General features: G+C 43.0%; 1 protein-coding gene across 4 annotated transcripts in view; it reads left to right on the top strand.

Annotated features, from left to right (window-relative positions):
- LOC126473427 (bromodomain-containing protein 8) overlaps window positions 1-27150 on the top strand; it is a 270271-nt gene that overhangs the window by 16820 nt on the left and 226301 nt on the right. For all 4 annotated transcript variants that reach the window (XM_050100466.1, XM_050100467.1, XM_050100465.1 and 1 more), the window contains exons 3-4: window positions 13098-13294; window positions 24271-24403. In XM_050100466.1, the coding sequence (XP_049956423.1) occupies window positions 13098-13294; window positions 24271-24403 (330 nt within the window). The remainder of the gene's footprint in view (window positions 1-13097; window positions 13295-24270; window positions 24404-27150) is intronic.

Below are 27150 nucleotides of genomic sequence, written 5' to 3'. Positions count from 1 at the left end.
GTGGCATGCCGATTGGGCTGCACTTACGGACAACAAGCTTCGGGCCTTGAAACCTCTTCCCGCGGCTTGGACGTCCTCCTCCCGCCCTTCTTGGCGGGAGGAGGTCGTTTTGGCCCGGTTACGCATTGGACACTGCCGGTTCAGCCATCACCATCTGCTGACGGCTGCGCCGGCGCCATTCTGCCCATGTGGGCAATTGCTGACGGTCCGCTACATTTTAACGTCCTGTCCGGATTTTAACACACTGCGTCTTGATCTTGGCCTGCCATGTACTCTAGATGCCATTTTAGCGGATGACCCATGAGCAGCTGCTCGCGTTCTTCGTTTTATCAATTTGACAAACCTCTCTAAGGACATTTGATTATGCTGTTTTTTTAATCCTATGCCTGTCAGTCTGTCTTTTATCGTGTTTTCCCTTTTAGTTGTTGTTTTAACCTTGTGCCTTGCGGTGCATTCTTAACGTAGTCTGGGCGCTAATGACCATTGAAGTTGTGTGCCCTAAAACCACAAAAAAAAAAAAAAAAAAAAAAAACACCCCACTGCATCTCTACAATTGCATTTCACTCTCTCTCTCTCTCTCTCTCTCTCTCGCTCTCTGCAGCTTGATGAAGTCACAAAACACATTGCAGCACAGTGCAACTACATCATGGCTCAAAGCTGATGGTTAGTGTCCTACAACCAAAGATACCCTAACATTCTTAAGATTGTGAAGAGACCAATGGGGTGGGCGGAGTTTATAAGTGGTGCGTGACACTGATCTACTGTTGATCATACTAGGGCAGGAAGTGTGTATTTAAATGCTATTGAATATTGATATCATTGAAGATTAGTCCTACAGTGAATAATAGGGGCCTCTGTAAGTAGATGTAAATCAGCTGTAGAGACAAAGCAACTTGCAGAAAATGGGGATTATCTACATGAGTTCATGGAACCATGGTCCTTCCCACTGATTGACATCACTTTCTTTGGCTATCACTCTTTCTGAAAGCCGAAGATAATGCCAGGTGAATAAACAAATGTCCAGTAGCTACCATGAAATGAAAGCAGTACATCTCCATCAAAATCCACACCCTCCTTTCATAGAAAAGGAAGGCTGTGTGCTAAGAAAGTGCGTACATCGAGAAAACCAACTTGAAAACATTGGAGGGGAAACTGTTAGATGCTGAAGGTTCCAAAATTAAGCCTCCACATCTACGCCTACACTCTGCAAACCACTGGAAGTGAATGTGGAGGTACTTCCCATTGTACCAGATGTTACAAATTTCTTTCCGTTCTACACTTGTGTAATCAATCTAATTTTCTTCCCAGGGTCCACATGGGCGCTATAGGTAGGTGGGTGTATTATGTTCATAGATTCGTCTCTTAATACTGCTTCTTGAAACCTTGTTTGTGGGCTTTCATAGGATAGTTGGTATCTATCTTCATGTCTGCCAAATTAGGTATTCAGCTTTTTCGTGAGACACTCCTATGTCTCAGACAAATCGGCGACAGTATTACTGGGGAACATATACTAGCAAGGTGAGGTTTTCTCTCAACTTCTCAGTTACTTCGGAAGGTTGGTCTTTCAGTCTACAGAAAAATCCAATAAGAAGTTTCTGGCCACTCATGATACTGAGCCTCGCCCATATGGTCTCGCATGCAGCTTCTGTTTCTGTGTGTGGTTCTGTGTGTGGTTTTGAGCTTCTTGTTGACTTCGACAAATACGCCATCTTCATTTCCCATTAGCCTATTTTTGTGTATGCACTTATATTAACTCAAAAATCTCGCTGCTATCAATTTGGGTTTTAGTCAGCTTATTGAACCTAATGTTATGTGATCTCCACTGCTTTTTAGGAGTTGTTCAAATTCAAGGATTTTGTTGTTAAGGTTTTGGCAATTATTCATCAGCATTTTAAGTGTCTCATCTATGGAAGTCCTTTCTTTGGGTGATTGTTGACTAATACTTTGGGGTCTTCTACAGCTGTCATTATCTTGACTTAATGTAGAGTTGCCCAGTCTAAAATAAAAATAAAAGAAATTTTAAAAAGCACTTCTTTTGTGCACCCTACACAGAGTCTGATGCCTGGGTAGCAGCCTCTGATGTGCAGTGCAATCCTGCCCATTGTGGGGGCTATACAGTTTGCAATCATATGACACAAGCTTAGGAAGTCACAGCCTATGTGTGGCAGAACCTTAGAAATCTTCCACTTGACTCATAAAAGGGGCAATGATCAGCACTGGGGACAGCGAAGCGATTGAGACCTTTGATGGTATTTCAAGAATAATAGTGGGCTTGTTGACCTTGGGTGCAAGTCGTTTGAATGGTCCGAGTATTATCTTGGAGCCTTGCAGTCAGACATAATTTGTTAAAACTTGACACCCTCTGCAGTTTGTTGCATCCTATTTCCTAAGTGACTGTTGGAACAGCCTCTTCAACATGTTAAATGAGATCTCCAAGCATACACCCTGATTTCACAAAGTGACCCTGCCTAGTCCTTGCTGACATTTCTGTAAGGGAGACCATTATCTGCCATGTGTTTGAACTGCAGACAATTAACAGATCCATGTCCTTTTGCACTTGCTTCCCTCTGGCAGGACATGTAGCAGATGTCTCAATAAGTGAAGTGTATCACACTGGCTCAGTTTCTGTGAGAGACAGCACTTAAAAGTGCACTTCCTGGCTCCTGCCACACCTTTATAGGATTGTTAGACCTGCCACTAATGCACCACTCACAGTCATACCGACAAATAGTGCTAGATCATGTACTTAATGGAAATGAGTCAATATCTGCAGGAGATGATAGTACTTGTGAAACCTCAGAGATCTCTGGCATGGGTGTCTCAGTAGCTCTCTGAATACACTTATTCACAGTATCTCCTAAACATGACAGTAGGTGGGTTGATTTCCAACTACTTGTGAGCAGCAGCTTACCCACATTGAGTTGTAGACTGGCATTCACAGTGGGGCTACATTGTGGCTGGTGCAATGTTTTTCGGAACAGTAAACAAATAACTTTACAACTAGTTTGCTGCTTTCCTTTTTAATATGGAGATCTGTTACACTTTAAGGACTGAACGTCTCCTGTAAGAACTTAAATGATTAACACCCAACAAAGTGATTTTTGTTATAACAAAAGAAAAACCAGTTATAAGGTTTACAGATTGCCTCAAACTACTTAGAACTGTGTGAATGCATGGTGTCTGTTCTTTCAGACATGTTCAAAAGAGCAGACACCATGCAGAATCTGCAGCTGTGATACATTTTATGTAAATTGACAGTGGAGGATGGAGAAAGGGAAGGGAAGGGAAGGGAAGGGAAGGAATTGATGATATCAGCAACTTTTGAGTCTCTTAACATTTATATTGTCAGTGTTGCGCTCACCAGCGAACTTGAAAATAGCAGAAGTTTATGAGAAAAGGGAGACAATATATGCTGCTAGCAATAGATAAAAGTAATTGTAACACCATATGACAGTTATTATATGTACAGAGTATACTATACATACACAACAGCAGCAACTTTGTAATGTCATGATCTAAGTTTCCGAATGTTTCTTTAGAACAGATTACTCATGGAGTGGGAAAAAAAATGGAAATATTGCACTGATTGCATAAGTAACCACATTTTGGCTTAGGGAATGATTTTCCCAAACAAATATTGCTGCTGAAATTTGTAGAATGTGCAGCTGTAGCTCATACCCTGCAAAATATGTTATGCACGACAATCATAAACTTTCAAAATTTTCTGAAACACAACTGTATTAGTGTAGATATACTCTGAAAATAGAGAGAATGAGGGTACTGTAGCCAAAAATGATATGAAACATGAATGTAGATTGCAACTAATGATATAGCAAGTACTAATTATGGTTTTTTTTGGCAGCATTCAGAGTTTGAAAATACATGATACATCATGGCACACACAAGTTTTTATACAATCAGAGAAAGACAATGGATATGAAACATGAATAGCTCTTAAAATTGTATTTAAAATGTTAGGCTCTAGATCTTTCAAACTAACTGTACCTGACACATGTAATCTCACTTTTACAAAAAAGTAGAAGCCAGAAGTCACCTTGTAAGTACATCAGTAAAACTGTGAAATTCATGGATTGTGGATTTCTTGTTGCCTTCTACCCTATCATGGCAAAGATGAACACTGTCATGCCAGTTTATCTCACTAAAAGTAGTGAAAATCATGGAGCACATGAAAGTACGTCTTCCATGTGAGATGACTAACAACCTATCTTGACATATATGCCAAGGGACTAATAAGTCATCCACCATTTTGGACCCATCAGGCAATTAAAAGGGTTAAAAGTGAACCCAGTATGAAAATTCCTTGGAATGGAAGAACTGTAGCTTCTATTGCTCAACATACTCAACATTGTGATGAGGTTCTTTTGAGTGACCAGTTTCCAGCACAGGTAGTTTAAAGGAGAGCACCTCATTTCATATTATCATGAAATAAGGTAGGAAATTGGGCTGGCAGTCATTAAATTAGAGGCATCTTTTGTTGAGGCAAGATATTTCGGTCACAAAGTTTCTGCTCCGAATGCCAAAATATTTTGTTGACTTTCAGCTTCATTTGGAGAAATGATCCTTGCTATAAAATGAAAGAAGTCAGAATGACGTAAGAAGATTTAGCTAAGAAACCTCTACTGAACACTTATATATGACTTGTAGAGCTTACCATCATATCATGAGTGGCAGAGGGTACCCTGTCCCTCTATTAGTCATTCCCTTTCCAGGTCTACTCACAAATGGACTGAGTGGAGAAACGACTGTCTGTATGCCTCTGTCCAACCCTAATTTTCTCATCTTGTTTTCAAGTACTTACGCAAAACATATATTTGGTGGCAGTACAATTGTTCTGCAGTGATCTGCAAATGCTGGTCCTCTATAAATGTTCAAACTGATGCGTCACGAAAAGAAAGCCATTTTTCCCTCTAGTGATACCCACTTGAGTTCACAAAGCATCTAATACTCACATTCTGATCAAATATAATGTTAATTAATCTGGCAACTCCATTCCGAATTGATTCAATGTATTGCTTTGATCCGACATGGTGGGGATCCCATTACTTGAACAATACTCAAGAATGAGTCACACTGGTGTTGTATATGTGGTCTCCTTCATCGATGAGCTACGCTTCTCAATAAACTGAAGTTGACCACTTGTCTTCCTTATTAGCTGAGTTGGTGTAAATTGATCCCAAACAGCTGGCAGCACTATTGCCAGCTTTAAACTACGAACAGCAAATAGCTGCAAGCAAGAAAACAACACCTGTCTACAGAGCCCTGGCAGCTCTAACATATGTAGCTGCTGCGGGCAAGCAAAGCTGTTGTGTCCAGTGCGCTATAACTGTCAGGAATCTTCTTACAGTAGTCAACTGTGGAGATTTAATTGATATGACAGTGTCAGGCAGCATACTGCTAATATACATCTGAAAATTGCAGGATTATTGTATTAAAACATAACAGGATTTTTTTTCTTTTTAACTATAATTTACATTTTTCTGTACTTACAGCACACCAAACACAAATTCTGTCAGTCATCTTGTGTCCTTCACCTGTCACTCAGTGACGGTAACTTCTGCATTGTTTGTTGTTGTGGTCTTCAGTCCTGAGACTGGTTTGATGCAGCTCTCCATGCTACTGTATCCTGTGCAAGCTTCTTCATCTCCCAGTACCTACTGCAACTTACATCCTTCTGAATCTGCTTAGTGTATTCATCTCTTGGTCTCCCCCTACGATTTTTACCCTCCACGCTGCCCTCCAATACTAAATTGGTGATCCCTTGATGCCTCAGAACATGTCCTACCAACCGATCCCTTCTTCTGGTCAAGTTGTGCCACAGACATCTCTTCTCTGCAATCCTATTCAATACTTCCTCATTAGTTATGTGATCTACCCATCTAATCTTCAGCATTCTTCTGTAGCACCACATTTCGAAAGCTTCTATTCTCTTCTTGTCCAAACTATTTACTGTCCATGTTTCACTTCCATACATGCCTACACTCCATACAAATACTTTCAGAAATGACTTCCTGACACTTAAATCTATACTCGATGTTAACAAATTTCTCTTCTTCAGAAATGCTTTCCTTGCCATTGCCAGTCTACATTTTATATCCTCTCTACTTCGACCATCATCAGTTATTTTGCTCCCCAAATAGCAAAACTCCTTTACTACTTTAAGTGTCTCATTTCTTAATCTAATACCCTCAACATCACCCGACTTAATTCGACTACATTCCATTATCCTCTTTTTGCTTTTGTTGATGTTCATCTTATATCCTCCCTTCAAGACACCATCCATTCCGTTCAACTGCTCTTCCAAGTCCTTTGCTGTTTCTGACAGAATTACAATGTCATCGGCGAACCTCAAAGTTTTTATTTGTTCCCCATGGATTTTAATACCTACTCCGAATTTTTCTTTTGTTTCCTTTACTGCTTGCTCAATATACAGATTGAATAACATCGGGGAGAGGCTACAACCCTGTCTTACTCCCTTCCCAACCACTGCTTCCCTTTCATGTCCCTCGACTCTTGTAACTGCCATCTGGTTTCTGTACAAATTGTAAATAGCCTTTCGCTTCCTGTATTTTACCCCTGCCACCTTTAGAATTTGAAAGAGAGTATTCCAGTCAACATTGTCAAAAGCTTTCTCTAAGTCTACAAATGCTAGATACGTAGGTTTGCATTTCCTTAATCTTTCTTCTAAGATAAGTCGTAAGGTCAGTATTGCCTCACGTGTTCCAGTATTTCTACGGAATTCAAACTGATCTTCCCCGAGGTCGGCTTCTACTAGTTTTTCCATTCGTCTGTAAAGAACTCGTGTTAGTATTTTGCAGCTGTGGCTTATTATACTGATTGTTCGGTAATTTTCACATCTGTCAACACCTGCTTTCTTTGGGATTGGAATTATTATATTCTTCTTGAAGTGTGAGGGTATTTCGCCTGTTTCATACATCTTGCTCACCAGATGGTAGAGTTTTGTCAGGACTGGCTCTCCCAAGGCCGTCAGTAGTTCCAATGGAATGTTGTCTACTCCGGGGGCCTTGTTTCGACTCAGGTCTTTCAGTGCTCTGTCAAACTCTTCACGCAGTATCGTATCTCCCATTTCATCTTCACCTACATCCTCTTTCATTTCCATAATATTGTCCTCAAGTACATCGCCCTTGTACAGACCCTCTATATACTCCTTCCACCTTTCTGCTTTCCCTTCTTTGCTTAGAACTGGGTTTCCATCTGAGCTCTTGATGTTCATACAAGTGGTTCTCTTATCTCCAAAGGTCTCTTTAATTTTCCTGTAGGCAGTATCTATCTTACCCCTAGTGAGATAAGCCTCTACATCCTTTCATTTGTCCTCTAGCCATCCCTGCTTAGCCATTTTGCACTTCCTGTCGATCTCATTTTTGAGACGTTTGTATTCCTTTTTGCCTGCTTCATTTACTGCATTTTTATATTTCCTCCTTTCATCAATTAAATTCAATATTTTTTCTGTTACCCAAGGATTCCTACTAGCCCTCGTCTTTTTACCTACTTGATCCTCTGCTGCCTTCACTACTTCATCCCTCAAAGCTACCCATTCTTCTTCTACTGTATTTCTTTCCCCCATTCCTGTCAATTGTTCCATTATGCTCTCCCTGAAACTCTGTACAACCTCTGGTTCTTTCAATTTATCCAGGTCCCATCTCCTTAAATTCCCTCCTTTTTGCAGTTTCTTCAGTTTTAATCTACAGTTCGTAACCAATAGATTGTGATCAGAGTCCGCATCTGCCCCTGGAAATGACCTACAATTTAAAACCTGGTTCCTAAATCTCTGTCTTACCATTATATAATCTATCTGATACCTTTTAGTATCTCCAGGGTTCTTCCATGTATACAACCTTCTATCATGATTCTTAAACCACGTGTTAGCTATGATTAAGTTGTGCTCTGTGCAAAATTCTACCAGGCGGCTTCCTCTTTCATTTCTTAGCCCCAATCCATATTCACCTACTACGTTTCCTTCTCTCCCTTTTCCTACACTCGAATTCCAGTCACCCATGACTATTAAATTTTCGTCTCCCTTCACTATCTGAATAATTTCTTTTATTTCATCATACATTTCTTCAATTTCTTCGTCATCTGCAGAGCTAGTTGGCATATAAACTTGTACTACTGTAGTAGGTGTGGGCTTCGTATGGGGGGGAAGGACAGGTATAAACTCGCGCGCGCGCGCGCGCGCGCGCGCACACACACACACACACACACACACACACACACACACACACACACACACCCATCGGCACGTATACAGACACAAGTAGACATGTGTAAATGCAAAGAGGTTGGGCAAAGATGTCAGTCGAGGCGGAAGTACAGAGGCAAAGATGTTGTTGAATAACAGGTGAGGTACATGCGGCGCCAACTTGAATTTAGCGGAGGTTGAGGCCTGGTGGGTAACGGGAAGAGAGAATATATGGAAGGGCAAGTTCCCATCTCCGGAGTCCTGATAGGATGGTGCCAGTGGGAAGTGTCCAGATAACCCGGACGGTGTAACACTGTGCCAAGATGTGCTGGCCGTGCACTAAGGCATGTTTAGCCACAGGGTGATCCTCATTACCAACAAACACTGTATGCCTGTGTCCGTTCATGCGAATGGACAGTTTGTTGCTGGTCATTCCCACATAGAAGGCTTCACAGTGTAGGCATGTCAGTTGGTAAATCGTGTCGGTGCTTTCACACGTGGCTCTGCCTTTGGTCGTGTACACCTTCCGGGTTACCGGACTGGAGTAGGTGGTGGTGGGAGGGTGCATGGGACAGGTCTTACACCGGGGTCGGTTGCAAGGGTAGGAGCCAGAGGGTAGGGAAGGTGGTTTGGGGATTTCATAGGGATGAACCAAGAGGTTACGAATGTTAGGTGGACGGCGGAAAGACACTCTTGGTGGAGTGGGGAGGATTTCATGAAGGATGGATCTCATTTCAGGGCAGGATTTGAGGAAGTCGTATCCCTGTTGGAGAGCTACATTCAGAGTATGATCCAGTCCTGGAAAGTATCCTGTCACAAGTGGGACACTTTTGGGGTTGTTCTGTGGGAGGTTCTGGGTTTGAGGGGATGAGGAAGTGGCTCTAGCTTTTTGCTTCAGTACCAGATCGGGAGGGTAGTTGCGGGATGCAAAAGCTGTTTTCAATTTATTGGTGTAATGGTTCAGGGATTCAGGAGTGGAGCAGATTCGTTTGCCACAAAGACCTAAGCTGTAGGGAAGGGACCGTTTGATATGGACTGGGTGGCAGCTGTCATATTTTATTTACTCAAGATTGTCTGACATTTGGCATTACCCCCCAAAGGCCTCACACTTAAAGTTCCCATCTCTGGCTGTAACCCTTCTTACCATGAGTTCCTATACCAGTTCCAAACTGAACAATCCATAGCCCTCACCCACCTAATCCTTCACCTACACGTCAACTCAGCCAATGAACATACCCGGCAACTCGTATCCTTAATAAAAGTCCTCAATCTTTCCTCTCCCACATCCACACCGGCTGTTCAGAGCATCCTCCTACAGGCCATCCACAAATTAGAACAGCATGCCACCCTCCACCTCAAAAAACTATCCAATCTCCTGGTTTCCCACCTCCGGAAAGGCAACTCACTCACCCTCCACAACCTTTCCAACAAACCTCAACCTCCTCTCATTGCACACAGACCCACTCTCTCCCATCTACTCAATTTCCCACTTCCAGCTCCACTCTCCCCAAAACCTCAAAATTCTAATCAACACAATCTGGAACCACAACACCACAATTCAGTAGTTAACCTTTCCTCCAAACCTCTCTCCCTATCCGAAACCTCTGTCCTATCCAAAGGCCTCACCTTCAGCCCTACTCCCAGATTCAACCAAACAGCCCTCGTCAAAGATTTATTGTCCTACACTAGCAGTCTCTGCTGGAAATATCACTTTGCCACGAAGAAAAATAATCCTAATCCTACTCCTAATGATCAAACTCCCCAAGACACTACCCAAATTGAACCCTGCCTGGAACAGTTCCGTCCTCCGTCACAGCGGGACCCACCTCCTCTTCCTCAAAACCACCCTCTCCAAACCTTCCAGGAATTTCTCACTTCCAGCCTTGCCTCTCAATCTGTCTTGAAAAACCTTAATCCTACTCCCAACATCACCACACCTGAAGCCCAGGCTATCCGTGATCTGAAGGCTGACCGATCCATCATCATTCTTCCGGCTGACAAGGGTTCCACGACCGTGGTACTTGATCGTCGGGAGTATGTGGCTGAGGGACTGCGTCAACATTCAGACAACACTACATACAAAGTTTGCCAAGGTAATCCCATTCCTGATGTCCAGGCGGAGCTTCAAGGAATCCTCAGAACCTTGGGCCCCCTACAAAACGTTGCACCTGACTCCATCAACCTCCTGACCCCACTGACACCTCGCACCCCTACCTTCTACTTACTTCCTAAAATTCACAAACCCAAACATCCCGGCCAGCCCATTGTAGCTGGTTACCAAGCCCACACAGAACATATCTCTGCCTACGTAGATCAACACCTTCGACCCATTACATCCAGTCTCCCATCCTTCATCAAAGACACCAACCACTTTCTTGAACACCTGGAATCCTTACCCAATCTGTTATCCCCGGAAACCATCCTTGTAACCATCGATGCCCCTTCCTTATACACAAATATCCCGCACGTCCAGGGCCTTGCTGTGATGGAGCACTTCCTTTCACGCCTATCACCTGCCACCCTACCTAAAACCTCTTTTCTCATTACCTTAGCCAGCTTCACCCTAATCCACAACTTCTTCACTTTTGAAGGCCAGACATACCAACAATTAAAGGGAACAGCCATGGGTACCAGGATGGCCTCCTCGTACGCCAACCTATTTGTAGGTTGCTTAGAGGAAGCCTTCTTGGTTACCCAAACCTGCCAACTCAAAGTTTGGTACAGATTTATTGATGACATCTTCGTGATCTGGACTCACAGTAAAGAAGAACTCCAGAATTTCCTCTCCAACCTCAACTCCTTTGGTTCCATCAGATTCACCTGGTCCTACTCCAAATCCCATGCCACGTTCCTCAGCGTTGACCTCCATCTGTTCAATGGCCAGCTTCACACATCCATCCACATCAAACCCACTAACAAGCAACAGTACGTCCATTATGACAGCTGCCACCCATTCCATATCAAACGGTCCCTTCCCTACAGCTTAGGTCTTCGTGGCAAACGAATCTGCTCCAGTCCTGAATCCCTAAACCATTACACCAATAAACTGAAAACAGCTTTCGCATCCCGCAACTACCCTCCCGACCTGGTACAGAAGCAAATAGCTAGAGCCACTTCCACATCCCCTCAAACCCAGAACCTCCCACAGAACAACCCCAAAAGTGCCCCACTTGTGACAGGATACCTTCCAGGACTGGATCACACTCTGAATGTAGCTCTCCAGCAGGGATACGACTTCCTCAAATCCTGCCCTGAAATGAGATCCATCCTTCATGAAATCCTCCCCACTCCACCAAGAGTGTCTTTCTGCCGTCCACCTAACCTTCGCTAACCTCTTGGTTCATCCCTATGAAATCCCCAAACCACCTTCCCTACCCTCTGGCTCCTACCCTTGTAACCACCCCCGGTGTAAGACCTGTCCCATGCACCCTCCCACCACCACCTACTCCAGTCCGGTAACCCGGAAGGTGTACACGATCAAAGGCAGAACCACGTTTGAAAGCACCGACATGATTTACCAACTGACATGCCTACACTGTGAAGCCTTCTATGTGGGAATGACCAGCAACAAACTGTCCATTCGCATGAACGGACACAGGCAGGCAGTGTTTGTTGGTAATGAGGATCACCCTGTGGCTAAACATGCCTTGGTGCACGGCCAGCACGTCTTGGCACAGTGTTACACCGTTCGGGTTATGTGGACACTTCCCACTGACACCATCCTATCAGAACTCAGAAGATGGGAACTTGCCCTTCCAAAAAAAGAGAGAGAGAGAGAGAGAGAGAGAGAGAGAGAGAGAGAGAGAGAGAGAGAGAGAAAGTGTGCATCTGATCATATGAGTTTAGGAGATCTTCCAACATCACTTTTCTTGCGCAGTTGCATACAAAATTAATATTGAAGTCACTACATATAACTAACTTTCGGTACTTCCTGTAAAGTGAACCAAGAACCCCCTCTCTGAAGTCAAAGTTAGGGGATCTGTAAACAACAATTAGAAGTTTAGTTTCACTAAATTCAACTGCCCCTGCACAACATTCAAATACCTGTTCAGTGCAATGCAGTGCCTATAAATTACTTGCTGTTTGAAGAAAAGTTGAAAAAGTTATGTTGTGACTTGGCAAGACAGCCAAGTCACTATGAGAGGAAGCCAAAAGGCACGCGTTTAAGCTCACGCAGGCTGGCGTGAGGTCTGGAACAGTTAAAGGAGTTATAATAGCAAGAAAAGTATGTAGCTGATGGGATACTTAACTTTAATCCATAATTGGTGAACATCGGTCTGATGGTACATGCATCACAAGATAAATAGCAATTGATAATGGCGCCTTGCTAGGTCGTAGCAAATGACGTAGCTGAAGGCTATGCTAACTATCGTCTCGGCAAATGAGAGCGTAATTTGTCAGTGAACCATCCCTAGCAAAGTCGGCTGTACAACTGGGGCGAGTGCTAGGACGTCTCTGTAGACCTGCCGTGTGGCGGCGCTCGGTCTGCAATCACTGATAGTGACGACACGCGGGTCCGACGTATACTACCGGACCGCGGCCGATTTAAAGGCTACCACCTAGCAAGTGTGGTGTCTGGCGGTGACACCACATGTTAATAGACCACAGAACAACTGTTTTGGTGATCAGTTATTTCATCACTTGCCTTACTTTAGAGATTAAGTAGTGTGCAGAAGCATGTCGGTGTTATACTAATGTATAAGAATCTGGTAAACTTTGAAATCACATGTCTTTGAGAGTTGAAACTTTTGTTAGCCTGGACAGTTGATTTGGAAATAAGAAATATTAAATGTTGCAGACATAAATTTTTTTTGCTGAATGAATGTTTGACGACACCACATTTCTCTGTAATGATGCTATTGTGTTTTTGCAACTTCAGGATGTCTGTTAGTCGTTCACTGCGTATGTTTGGTGAGCCGAACAGACCTCCTGATTGGTTCTCTCAGAAGAACTGTGCTGTTCAGTATTCAATGTTGCTGGAGAATGTCGAAACACCCAAAAGGAAAAAGCGCAGTGAAAAAGGAGAAGTCCACGTAGAAACACCTGGGGAGAGTATTGTGAGGAAACTGACTAATGGTAAGAAAAATAGAAAATTAATATTTTTGTAGCACTGTAGTACATTTTAGCCAAGTAGAAGATTTGTGAATCAATTTCATGTAATGTCTCTGTTTTTACACTCTTTCATTCACCAAAAAATCAACTGCTGTGCCCACTCATGTGTCATGCTTTGGAACTGGAAGATTCATTGGTGACATTTGAGCATGCTTATGTGTGCAAGGAAAACAATGCAAAAAATCAGTATAAATGCATGGATATTTGTAGGAAAATTGAGTGTTGCCAGGAATAGTTGTGCACAGTGTATACACAATAGTATGAGGTCCAGTATACTGACAAATGCAGTGAAATGGCATCACATTTCATGTCTGTAATACAGTGTATGACAAGATATGAACGATTAAAGTGGTAGAGGGTGGAACTTAATATATATAAAGGCAGTTGGCTTTGTGTGGTTTAATGTGTGCATATGTGCCTCTACTGCTGATAGGAAACAGGTACCATTAGTGACAGTGTGTGTAATGCACATAAACCATGGTTGTAAAAGTGCCATGTGGAAAACAGCTTGAGATGAAAAAGCAAAAATCAGCATATACAAGGAAATGGGATTCCCTAATCTCCATATTGCTAAGAAGTTGAACTGTTCAAGTAGAATAATTGATAATTTGGTTAGATAAGACGTGTGGTATAGACAGAATGTAAGATACAGGTTAAGTAGAAAATTAGTTGAGGCATCAGAACGGTCCCTTTTGCCTAAAGCAAGAGCCCCACAAACTGTTATTCTTCTCAATTTGTTACTGATCTATGGTTGTCAGTAACTGTCAGGTGTATATGACAAATTTTGTCGAACGACAAACATCTTACATTCAAGAAACTACTGCAGTAGCTTGCTGTAACACCGTAGCAAAAATATGCTAGATCGGAGTGTGCTGAAAAACATACATCATGGACTTCAGAATGGGATAAGGTGATGTAAAGTGATGAGAAGCAGCTTAATTTAGATAGGCTGCATGGATTGCAGTATTATTGGCATGATATGAGAACAGTGTAGCAGGTAAGAATGAGGAGAAATGTTGGTGGTAGGAGTGTTAAGTTTTGGGCAGCCTTCTTCATTAAAGGTAAATAATGCATTGCTTGGCTGAACACTAGAATGAGTTCTAACATGTACACTGTGATGCTAGAGACAGAATTTATTACAATGTATGAGGACCGAGGGAACGAAATTCTAATTTTTCAAAAAGATAATGCATTTGTGCGTGTTTCTGCTACAACCAAAAGTGGTTTGAAGATAAAGATACCAATTTCTTGCCATGGCCTGCATGTAGTGTGGATATGAACCCTGTGAAAAACCATTGGGGAATACTTGCAAGTCATGTTTATCACAGTGGAAGGCAGTATGAGGCTGCACGTGAGCTGAAAAGTGTGATAGGAGAAGACTGGGTGACAATTTCACCAAAAGAACTAAAAACCCTAACAAAATCAGTGCTGAAGAGAATTTTTCTGGTAATTAGGAATAACGGAGGCTGGATAGAGCATTAACAATTCAATAACATACTATGACAGTGAACGCATTTACACCAGTCTCCATCCAGGAAATGCAAATGCCTAATTTTGTTACTCGTGTTGCAAAAGAAATTAACTAATTCCATCATGATTGTTTGTAACTTATGTGTCTACTACTTTCATAGTAAATTTGATACAATATGGTTCAGATGTACTATTCCCCTGCGGGTCCAGGGGTTAGAATAGGCCTGAGGTATTCACGCCTGTCATACGAGGCGACTAAAAGGAGTTTCACACATTTTGGTTTTTATGTGATGGTTCCCTGTAGGGTCTGACCTCCATTCTTCAAAATTTTTCTGAAGAGCGAGCCAATTGGGGAAGGGCGCCTTACAAGGTGCATCGTGTCAATCGTGCATTGAGATCTTTAGCCCACATGCTCATCGTCGCATTGGAGTCCTGCCAATTCTCCATCTCTTGGGCGAGGACACCTTCCTGGGTGCATTTTCCACCATGCACTATGCAGTGGCGATTTCTACATCAACAATGAATATGGACTTCTTTGCACCTGATATCCAGCACAGTAGCCAGTCCGTTGTGGTGGGGCCGCCATGTTCCCTGTTGGTTGTAGTCCCCTGACCACACAGGCTCTGCTGATGACTGCGCCGTTAACTCCCCACGTATGCCAAGGGGTAGATGCCCTCCCCCTGGGGCATTGGGACTCTCGGCAATGGCCATCCTGCCAGGTGGCCTTTGCTGCAGCTGGGTGGTGCCTGTGGGGAGCGCCCCTAGTAGAAGTGGGTGGCATCAGGGTAGATGACATGCAATGAAGTGAAGTGTAGTCCATCATCTCTTGCTGGTGGTGAAACACCAACAGTCTCTAAGTGTTCATGAGCTCAATTAAACACACAGAAGTACGACCCCAAATCGTTCCCCTCCCTGGCCACACCATGGGAGGAACGTCAGGCTAAGGATGGCAGCGGATATTATTCGCCCCAGTACCTTGTATGTTTGATAGCCGATGGGAAATCTTTCATGACGATGAAGCCTCAGTTTTTTGTTGAGCATTTAGATGACAAGTTTGGGGAGGTGGAGGGCTTGTCCAAAGTGAGATTTGGGTCAATCTTGATCAAAACAGCATCCTCTGCCCAGTCACGGGAGTTTCTCGCTTGTGGATGCTTCTGTAACCATCACATCCCATAAGAGCTTAAATATGGTCCAGGGTATCATATTTCGCAGAGATCTCTTGCAGTCCGATGATGAGTTGCATGCCAATTTAGAGCGGCGAGGTGTACATTTTGTCCGGCATGTCCACCGGGGTCCGAAGGATAATCAGGTTGCCATCAATGCCCTCATATTGGACTTTGAGGGTGTTACATTGCCTGAGAAGGTCAAGGTGATGGTCTACCGGTGTGATGTAAAGCCCTATATTCCTCCCCTGATGTGGTACTTTAAGTGCTGGAAATTGGGCCATATGTCTTCCCGCTGTACTTCCAGCGTCACATGCCGAGATTGCGGATCCCATCTCATCCCAGTACTCCATGTGCCCCGCCTCCCATTTATGTCAACTGTGGAGAGCACGGTTCGCCTTGCTCACCTGACTGCAGGATTCTCCAGAAAGAAAGGAAAATCATGGAGTACAAGACCCTTGACAGACTGACCTACACTGAGGCTAAGAGAAAATTTGAACGCCTGCACAGTGTGTGTATGACATCATCTTACGCCACCGCTACAACAGTTCTGGCACCATTAGCTCCCCCAACCCCGGTCACCTCTCTGAGCCAGAAGACTACACCTGCCCCCTTGATGGTGGGTGGGGGCGGCATTTCCCTCCCTGTTGCTTCTGCGCCACCTACTTTGGGAACCCCCCCCCCCCCCCCCCCCAACCATCGGAGACGTCCGTCCCCACTTCTAAGGCGGAGAAGCGTAAGTCTTCCTCGGCTTCTCTCACAGGGAAGGGGTCCCTTGGGTCACTCCCTTCCCAGGTTTCTTCTAGTGGGAAAGACGACGCCCGCCAGTGGCTGAAGAGCCCAAAAGTAGCTGGTCATAGGGCTTCACGTTCATTCTCAGTCCTGGAGACGGATCCAGTGTAGTCCTCCCAGACAGGTAAACCCAAGGAGCAGTGAGAGAAATCCAAAAAGAAAACTCCTAAGATCAAGGAAATCGCAGTGGCACCCACACCACTGCTACCTACAAGCTCTGCGACTGAGGATGGTGTGGAGATTTTGGCGTCCGCTGAGGACCTAAATCTCGCCAGACCCTCGGACACAATGGGTATAGACTCCTCGGGCAATAAATTGGTGGCAGCAGGCATAAACTGTCTCATTGAATGTTCCATGCCTTCCCAGTCTCACGATGTCATCCTCCAGTGGAATTGCAGCAGTTTTTTTCCACCGCCTGGCTGAGCTATGGCAACTGCTAATCTTTGCACCTGCTGTCTGCATTGCCCTCCAGGAAACCTGGTTCCAAACAATGCGGAACCCTGCCCTCCGTGGCTATAAGGGATATTAGAGAAACCGTAGCGACTATAATCGAGTGTCAGGTGGAGTTTGCGTTTATGTCCTAAACTCGGTCTGTAGTGAACCTGCGCCCCTTCAAACCACTCTTGAAGCTGTGGCTGTCAGAATAAGGATGATGCAGGAAATAGCTGCCTGCAATGTATATCTTCCTCCAGATGGTGCAGTACCCCTCAATGTATTATCTGCACTGATTGATCAACTCCCTAAACCTTTCCTACTTCTGGGAGATTTTAATGCCCATAACCCCTTGTGGGGTGGTACCATGCTTATTGGCTTCTCCCATCTATCCACTGGAGAGTACATGACGACCTGTGTGGTAGTGACCACTTCCTCATCTTCCTGTCACTGCCCCAGCGTCAGGTACATGGACGCCTTCCCAAATGGGCTTTGAACTAGGTGGACTGGGGAACTTCACCTCTGCTGTCATCGCTGAATCTCCCCGACACGCTAACATCAATGTGATGGTTGAGCAGGTGACTAGCACAATTGTTTCTGCGGCAGAAAACGCAATCCTTTGCTCATTAGGGTGCCTGATGCGTAAGGCAGTCCCTTGGTCGCTGGTAGTCGCTGAAGCAATTAAGGAGCATTGGCGAGCTCTACAGTGGCATAAGTGGCACTCTTCCCTGGAGCACCTCATAGCCTTTAAACGGCTCCGTAACCACGTTCGATACCTTATCAAACAATGGAAGAAGGAGCTTTGGGAGAGATACGTCTCCACCATTGGGTGCCACACGTCACCTTTCCAAGTCTGGGCAAAGATCAAACGTCTTTTCTTGTACCAGGCCCCAACAGCTGTCCCCAGTGTTACCAGAAATGGCGAGTTATGTACCGATGCAAACGCGACTGCCGAGCACTTTGCTTGAGCCTTTGCATTGGAGAATTACCCCCCAGCCTTTCGCACACTCAAATGGTGGCTGGAAGGGAATGTCCTCTCATTCACTACACTCTGCAGTGAATCCTATAATGCCCCATTTACAGAGTGGGAGCTCCTCAGTGCCCTTGCACATTGCCCCAACATAGCTCCTGGGCCTGATTGCATCCACAGCCAGATGATTAAACATCTTTCATCTGACTACAAGCAACATCTTCTCGTCATCTTCAACTGGCTCTGTTGTGAAGCCGTCTTTCCGTCGCAATGGCGGGAGAGCACCATCATTCTGGTGCTCAAACCCGGTAAAAACCTGCTTGATGTGGATAACTATCGGCCCATCAATGTCACCAACATTCTTTGTAAGCTGCTGGAATGTATGGTATGTCGGTGGTTGGGTCCTGGAGTCATGTGGCTTGCTGGCTCCATGTCAGGGTGGCTTCTGCCAGGGTCACTCTACCACTGATAAGCTTGTTTCCCTCAAGTCTGCCATCTGAACAGCCTTTTCCAGACAGTAACACCTGATTGCCATCTTTTTTGACATACGACATGACTTGGTGACATCATATCCTTGCCACATTATACGTGTGGGGTCTCCAGGGATCACTCCAGATTTTTATCCAAAACTTCCTGTTGCTCCATACTTCCCGTGTCCAAGTTGGTGACTCCCATAGTTCCATCCATATCCAGGAGAACGGAGTCCTGCAGGGCTCTGTATTGAGTGTCTCTCTATTTTTAGTGGCCATTAACGGTCTAGCAGCAGCTGTCGGGCCCTCTGTCTCACCTTTTCTGTATGCAGACAACTTCTGCATTTCGTACTGCTGCTCCAGTACTGTTGTTGCTGAGCAGCGCCTCCAGTGAGCCATCCACAAGGCGCAGTCATGGGCTCTAGCCCACGGCCTCCAGTTTTCAGCCGCCAAGTCGTATGTCATGCACTTCTGTTGGCACCGTACCGTTCATCCGGAACACGCACTTTACCTTAATGACAATCCACTCACTGTATTGGAGACATATCAGTTCCTAGGACTGGTTTTTGACACTCGATTGACTTATCTCCCTCACCTTTGTCGGAGTAAGCAGAAGTGCTGGCAGCACCTCAATGTCCTCCGTTGCTTGAACACCACCAATTGAGGTGTAGATCACTGTACGCTGCTGCAGCTCTACAGAGCCCTTGTCCAATCCCAATTTGACTATGGGAGTGTGATTTATGGTTCAGCAGCACATTCAGCATTGCATTTACGCGACGCCACGCACCACTGTGGAGTTTGATTAGCGACAGGAGCTTTTAGGACGAGTTAGGTCACCAGCGTACTGGTTAAGGCTGGTGTCCCTCCTCTGCAGATCAGATGTGTGCAACTGCTCATCAGTTACGAAGCACACATTCATAGTTCCCCTGAGCATCCGAATTACCGTCTCCTTTTCCCGCCTGTGGCAGTCCATCTCCGACATCGGCAGCCTAGATCTGGGCTAACAATTGTGGTTTGCATGTGGTCCCTTCTCTCTGAACTGGAGTCCTTCCCTTTACCTCTATTTGCAGTTTGTCCATGTACACCTCCATGGTGTACGCCTCGGCCGCAGCTTCGTCTGGACCTTTTGCGTGGCCCTAAGGACTCCGCTAACCCCGGCGCTCTCCGCTGTCACTTTCTTAATGTGTTCCGGGGCTCTGAAGCAGTTTACACCAACGGCTCAATGGCTTATGGTCACGTAGGCTTTGCATATGTTCGTGGAGGATGTATTGAGCAGCACTCCTTGCCAGTTGGCTGCAGTGTTTTCACTGCAGAGCTGGCGGCCATATCTCGTGCTCTTGAGTACGTCCGCTCACGCCCTGGTGAGTCGTTTCTCCAGTATACCGATTCATTGAGCAACCTACAAGCAATGGACCAGTGCTACCCTCACCACCCTCTGGTAGCGTCGATTCAGGAGTCCATCTATGTCCTGGAACAGTTTTGCCATTCCGTGCTGTTTGTGCCGACCCCAGAAACATCGGAATCCCCGGCAACAAACTTGCCGACAGACTGGCCAAACAGGCGACACGGAAACTGCTTCTGGAGATAGGCATCTCCAAAGCTGACTGCATTCTGTCTTACACTGCAGGGTTTTCCAGCTTTGGGAGAGGGAATGGCATAACAGCATGCACAGCAAACTGCGTGTCATTAAGGAGACTGTGAATGTGTGGAAGTCTTCCATGCAGGCCTCTCGCAGGGAATCAGTTGTCCTCTGCCAGCTCTGCATTGGCCATACGTGGCTAACGCATGGTTACCTACTCCGTCGCGAGGACCCACCTCAGTGTCGCTGTGGCTCCCAAATAACAGTCGTCCACCTCATGCTGGACTGCCCACTTTTAGCAGCTCTGCGGCATACGTTTAACTTTCCCAGCACCCTGCCTTTGGCGTTGGGTGACAATGCCTTCACAGCAGCTTTAGTTTTATGTTTCATCTGTGAGAGTGGGTGTCATACTTCTATGTAGGTTTTAGCACATGGCCTTTGTCCCTCTGTGTCCTCCACCCTAGTGCTTTTAGGTTGGAGGTTTTAATGTGTTGCAGAGTGGCTGGCCTTCCCTTTTTATTCTCGTGGTTGGCCAGCCATTGTAATCTGCTTTCATGTTTCCTCTCTTCTGTTTCTAGCGTCTCTGTTGTTTTCTTGTCCTCTTTTGTTCCTTATAGTGTTTGTTGCCTTCCCTTTATTCTTGTGGCTTTTCCTTTCTTTCTGTTTTGTGTTATATGTTTCGTCCATTTTATTCTCACACTTGTGGCATTGTTTTATTAGGTAAAAGGGACCGATGACCTCGTAGTTTGGTCCCTTCTCCCGCCTTTAAACCACCCAACCAACCAACATTGTACTATTACTTTTGTAGAAACCCTGCCTTTGTATTGATTTTCATTACTATATGTACAGGTGAGTGCAGACAATGGAAAATCCAGGATGAAATAATGAGATATATCGTGATTAGTGATGGAAACTTATGTAGCTGAAAGTTCGCAATACTAAAAGCAAAAAAAGTCCAGTAAACTAGGATTATAAAAGGCATACCTTAAGAACAATAAGTACTTCTTCATCTTTGATACTGTGAAACAAACATTATCTATCAAACAAGTGCTCATAGCTCTTAAGGTATGCATTTTAGAACCCACATTTACTAGATTTTTTGTTTTGTTTTGTTTTTTTGTTTTGTGTTTTGTTTTGTTTTGGTCCATACTACCTCCTCCCAAAATAATGAAAGCAAAGAGCTTACAGTAGAAGAGGTTTGTTTTATAGTGTCAAAGATGAAGAATTGCTCATAGTTCCTAAGGTATATATTTAGATACCATGTTTGCTAGACTTTTTTTGCTTCTGGTATTGTGTACTTCCAACTACATGCATTTATGCCATTGATTGTGATACAACCTGTACATATTAGTGTGTGTTCAGTTGAATTACCTTATCTATTGGTCAAATGTCTCCTCTATACAGTGAATGGTTATACTTATATGCTTTGTATTCTATATCAAGTTCTTTATTTCTTGAAAGACTCCATTTGCATGCTATGTGACATTCTACATTGAAAACTGGAGATAGGCTTATGGATTTGTCAGAAGTGTAAGGCTGTTGTTGTCTTGTGCATTATGTTTGTTTAGCACCATCCTATGAACAACTCTGTTTCTCTTGATGAGACCAGTAATGTGTTAGAGGAAAGTGACTAGCTGACAGGTGAGCTTCCTCTTTGCAACCAGAAATGTTTTTTGGACGCTCTCTGTGTATTACAACGTTCTCCTTTGTGGAACTCTTCGTGGTTTCCAGTTGAGTGTTAACTGAGGGTATTGTACTATTTAAGTTACCATTTTTTTTAGAAAGTCTGCCTGTAGTTTCAGTTAACAATAGGATACACAATTCACCTTCTACATTAAGGACAGACAATTTTTTTTTTCACCTAATTTGTCAATTTTTTCTGGGTAATCAGCCTGGCCCTTTGTCTTAGCCACTTGGCTATCAAGCCGCTATTATAAGCATCCAAGAGCAAAAACAGTTTTCCCATCAGTGACCAGTGAAGTTAGCGATAGATAGGGCCCAGCTTTGTTCAGCCCTCATCCCCATCTGAAGATGGAAGGCTTGCGGCATTGACAGCGAAGTGTGATAACCTGAAATGAATGTCACTTGATTCTGCTGGTGTGTGGTTGGACATGTGGGTGTTTATTGAGCTAACATTCCTTTTTTGCACTGTATTTTGCTTCATTTAATAAAGTGGATGAGGTTTATGTAGCCCTCTTAGGCCATTGTTGATTTTACAATCCTTTCTAGTCTATCTTCTGTCACTGAAAAACATGTAAAAAATCTGTACCAGACTGCAGTTAACAAGAGTCAACGGACATGAAAGGGAGGGACTAGTTTGAGAAGGATGTGCGAAAGGGCTGCAACCTATCCTCAGTATTATTCAGTCTGTACATAGAGCAAGCATTAAAGAAAACCAGGGGGAATTATAGTTTAGGGAGAAGAAATAAACACAGAGGTTTGCCAATGACACTCTTTTTCTGTCAGAGACAGAGACATAGATTAGTTGAACGGGATGGACAGTGTCTTGAAAAGAGGTTATAAGTTGAACATCAGCAAAAATAAAACCAAAATACTGAAATCAAGTGATGCTAAGGAAATTAAATTAGGAAATGAGACATTAGAACTAGTTTGTGCGTTTTGCTGTTTGGGCAGCAAAGTAACTGATGATGGCTGAAGTAAAGAGTATATAAAATGCAGACTGCCAGTAGCAGGAAAAGAATTCCTGAAAAAGAACAGTTTGTTAATAAATTATAAATTTAAATATTAGGTAATCCTTATTGAAAGTATTTGTCTGGATTGTAGCCTTATGTGGGAGTAAAACATGGATAATAAACACTATAGACAGGTGGAAAATATGCTAGTAGAAAAAACTACTGAAAATAAATGTTTAAATAGATTAACTAATGAAGTACTTAACCAGACTGGAGAGAAATCAGCTTTTCGGCATAATTTGACTAAAAGAAGGTCTAAGTTGTTAGTGCATGTCATGAGAAATCAATGAATAATTAATTTGGTAATTGAGGGAAATGGGGGGGGGGTGTTAAAATTGTAGAGGAAAGCAGACCTGACTACAGCCAGCAAGTTAAGGTGGATGCAGGTTGTTGCAGTTGTCTAGAGATGAAGAGACTTTCTTAGAATACACTGTTGTGGAGAGCTGCATCAACCAGTCTTCATGGAAAACAACAACATGCAAAATCTATACCTAATGGTGGCAAACTTTTACAGCCCAAGCACTACTTTATTTTCCAAGAAAACTGTGTAGTAATTAAAATAAATAGGTAACACTATTCTGGGCATATGGCAGTTTTGTTTCTGTGGGTATCTTGACAGAGAAAGTGTGTCATGTCTTTACTTGTGTCCCTCAACAAGAGGGCTTGTGAAAGTGTTCAGGATGCTGAACGTGCCTTCAGGTCACCTTATTGGCCTTAAGTTCACTTGGCCTGCTCTGTCGTGTTGGACAGTGAAAGTTGGTTAGTTAATGTGAGCATAGACGGTCTCCACTTCACCAACTAAAGTGATTCTCCCCATGAGGTTGCCATTTCAGATTTCTCATATGCTTTGTATTTAAATAATATAATTAAATAATATACATATTCACAGTTTGATTAAAAATATGGATGTTAGTCATGGGACAACAACATGTAAGTTTGGCCCACCTAACAAAAAAGTGTTGTGGTTATTTGAATTCCGCCAGTTTCTTGGGTGTGCATCAGGAACGTCATTATATGATTACATTACATCATTTGTTTTCTGTAAAGCAAGCATTGTGGCAAGTATGTTGACTTAGGTGTACAAGCTGTATGTGCTCAGACATGAGGAAAGTAGTGATGTCCTGGATGCACACTTACAAGAAGATGGAATGCTCTGTATTACAGGAAGACTTCAAGAATCACATTTAGGTTGCCTTCTCTTGTGTATTCCAGAATGCAGTTATTTCAGACTCATTTGTAATTGTTACAAACCTAAAAAGAGCACTGGTTGTACATATTATAATGTGTTTCACATATTTATCACTATTCATAATAGTTTGAAATTGTATAAAACAGAAACTTGTCACATTGTATGGATGTTTGTTTTAACAGAGCGCATTGAAGAGCTTAAACTAATGATGCAGGAGAAGAGAGCTGCTTATTTGCGACTTAAGGAAGAAGTCATGCAAGTGAGAGCTGGACATGCTGATGACCGGTTACCAGATATGCTGCGAGAAATTGAAGAGTAAGGAATTTTTAATGTCCATTTATATTAATGATAGGTGCAGTGAGTACCAGCTAAGTGTAAACTGAAGTGCTGTTCTTTCAGTTTGATGGTAAAAAATGTAATGATGGTAGAGATAAAATTACTGTAGTCACACAGATGCAGCACTACTGAAATACAACCCTGAATCAGATTTTTGAGAGCATATGGCTTGGAAGAAAAAATCGGAGCAGGGGAAAATGCATTCATTAATGTATTGACCTTTGATTTCCAAGTTATCCATTCTCTTTTCGGTGCATGCTTCGTTCAAGTATCTTCATCTTTCTCTCTCTTTCACATGAATTCCTGAAGGGAAAACTGTGTTTGATGAAAGTTGGTCTAGTGTTATCTTTATGCATAGAGGAGAATAGACTGGAGTAACTAAAATTTTAAAATAATCACCTTTTTGACCAACAAAAGAAATTTGCCTGTTGCTGTAAGTGTGTGTGTTTTTTATGAAAGGAAAGAAGAAAAACAAAATGAAGCACTCTTCATATGGGCCAACCTCCTTACTAAAACTGTTGGTGGATCATCTGATTTGAGGTTTGGCTTCTGAATATAATTTGACGTGCTTCTGACTCTTCTTTTTCTAGTATTTAATTTAGATATTTTTCCTGTCTTGTTAAACCACATTTTGTAGGTTTATAGAATTTTATTCTGGATGATAATCATGGCTGCACTGGTTTTTGTTCACTACATTCTTTTATAATTGTGGTGCAATACCCTGAATGTCAAATCTGATTAATAGTGGGTTCATTAATGAAGCAATTTAGCAAGTTCCAGATTTCATGTTATTGTTATTAAAAGGATAACAGACCATATTAATAAATAGTCCAAAGAAACTGTTTGTCTGCCGGCCGCGATGGTGTAGCGGTTCTAGGCGCTCAGTCCGGAGCCGCGCGACTGCTACGGTCGCAGGTTCGAATCCTGCCTGGGGCATGGATGTGTGTGATGTCCTTAGGTTAGTTAGGTTTAAGTAGTTCTAATTTCTAGGGGACTGATGACCACAGATGTTAAGTCCCATAGTGCTCAGAGCCATTTGAGCCAAACTGTTTGTCTGTATTCTATGGTCATACAGAGGCAAAAGATTTCTCTTTTGCTTCTGGCAAATCTGCAGTTTCTGGATTCTCTGTCACACCATTTGTCTCATTGATGTCTGAAGCTTACAATTGTCAGTTCTGAGAACCATCTGACTTGAATGATGAACATTTAGGGAGAGGATTGATTTATTCGGCATTTCTTGTCATTCTGGGATCCTCATAGTTATCACTTACTCGGCAGGGATTGTGGGGTAGTACAAAGTTGTTACCAAGACCTACCAAAATCACATTTGTCTTGTGCAATTCAGAGCACTCTTTGCTTTGTAACTCTCTTGCTATAATAAAATTGACTTTTACAATTCTTTGTTACCTTGTGGGATGTTTTTAAGTTTAAATTTCAATGCTCTTTGTTAATATTTATTGTCACTTCAGATTCTGCCTCTTTTCGTTACAGTATTCAGTTGAATTATTACAGAAGTTGTTAAAGTTGAAGCACCTGTTACCGCTTCCCATGCCATGTAGTAGAAATTTTGTTCGTGTATCATCCTTGAGTACATTTATCATGTTCTAGAATAGCACATTGTCATCAGAATCACCATAAGGCATCTCTCTCAGTAAGAGGAATTAGTCTCAAAGGGACTCTCCCTGCTCCTCCTTCTGACTAGGCAGCTGTTTCAGATTCTCTGCAATACTGGTCATCACGGTGATTTCTTGCTAATTTTCTTTCAGTGCAGACTGTGGTTCAAGTTCTTTTTTTGCCCTAAATATAAAGCTTAGCCAAAGCAACAAGCAATTTGTCTTCAGAACAGTGCAGCTGTTTCCAAATCGTTAAATTTTATGACTTATCAAAGTTTAAGATCTACTTTCTGACTTAGTATGAAATGTTGGTACTAAATGGCTTAATAGTGCCCTTAATGTCGTAAAACAGCAGTGAAATTTTACAATGATCACATGGATGTGGTGAAGATTGTACTTTGCCTCTCTTGTCTGTTTCTAATTTGGATTTTTTTTTTTAGTCTACCTTCATCTGTATACCACAAGCCACCTTATGCCATGTGATGGAGAATGTTCTGGCACCACTATAATTTTCCTCCTTCCCCGTACCATTTGTGTATGGTGTGTAAGAAGGACAAATGCCGATAAACCTGTGTATGAGTTCTAATGTCTGATTTTCTTCTCCTGGTCTGTTTGTGAGCCATATGTTGGAGGAAATAATATGATTCCTGCCTCTTCTTGAAACATAATTTTCTGGACATTTGACAGTGACCCCTCTTCATAGTAAATAACATTTGTCTTGCATTGTCTGCCACCAGACCAGTCGGTTTCACTATGCATCACCTTAAGACTCTCATACTCATTAAGTGGTTCTGTCAGTAAGACTCTCACACTCACTAAATGATTCTGTTGGTAAACATGATGCTCATAATTATATCTCTTATATATCTTTTATTAATCCAAACTGCTAAGGGATCTGACCAAGCAGTACTCAATTATAGGTATTACAAATGTTTTATAAGTTATTTCTTTTGTGGAGTTATTACTTTACCTTAAAAATTTTCAAATGAATCTCAGCCTTGTATCTACTTTTCCTATAATTAGTTTCATGTGTTTATTCCACTTGAGGTCCTTCTTAAGTTGCTGCTAATAATGTAACTAAACAATAATGGACTTGCGTATCTATTTATACTC

Source organism: Schistocerca serialis, chromosome 4, assembly GCF_023864345.2.
Source record: "Schistocerca serialis cubense isolate TAMUIC-IGC-003099 chromosome 4, iqSchSeri2.2, whole genome shotgun sequence".
In the NCBI taxonomy this organism is placed as follows: Eukaryota; Metazoa; Arthropoda; class Insecta; order Orthoptera; family Acrididae; genus Schistocerca; species Schistocerca serialis.
This window is presented reverse-complemented; position numbering and strand designations above follow the sequence as displayed.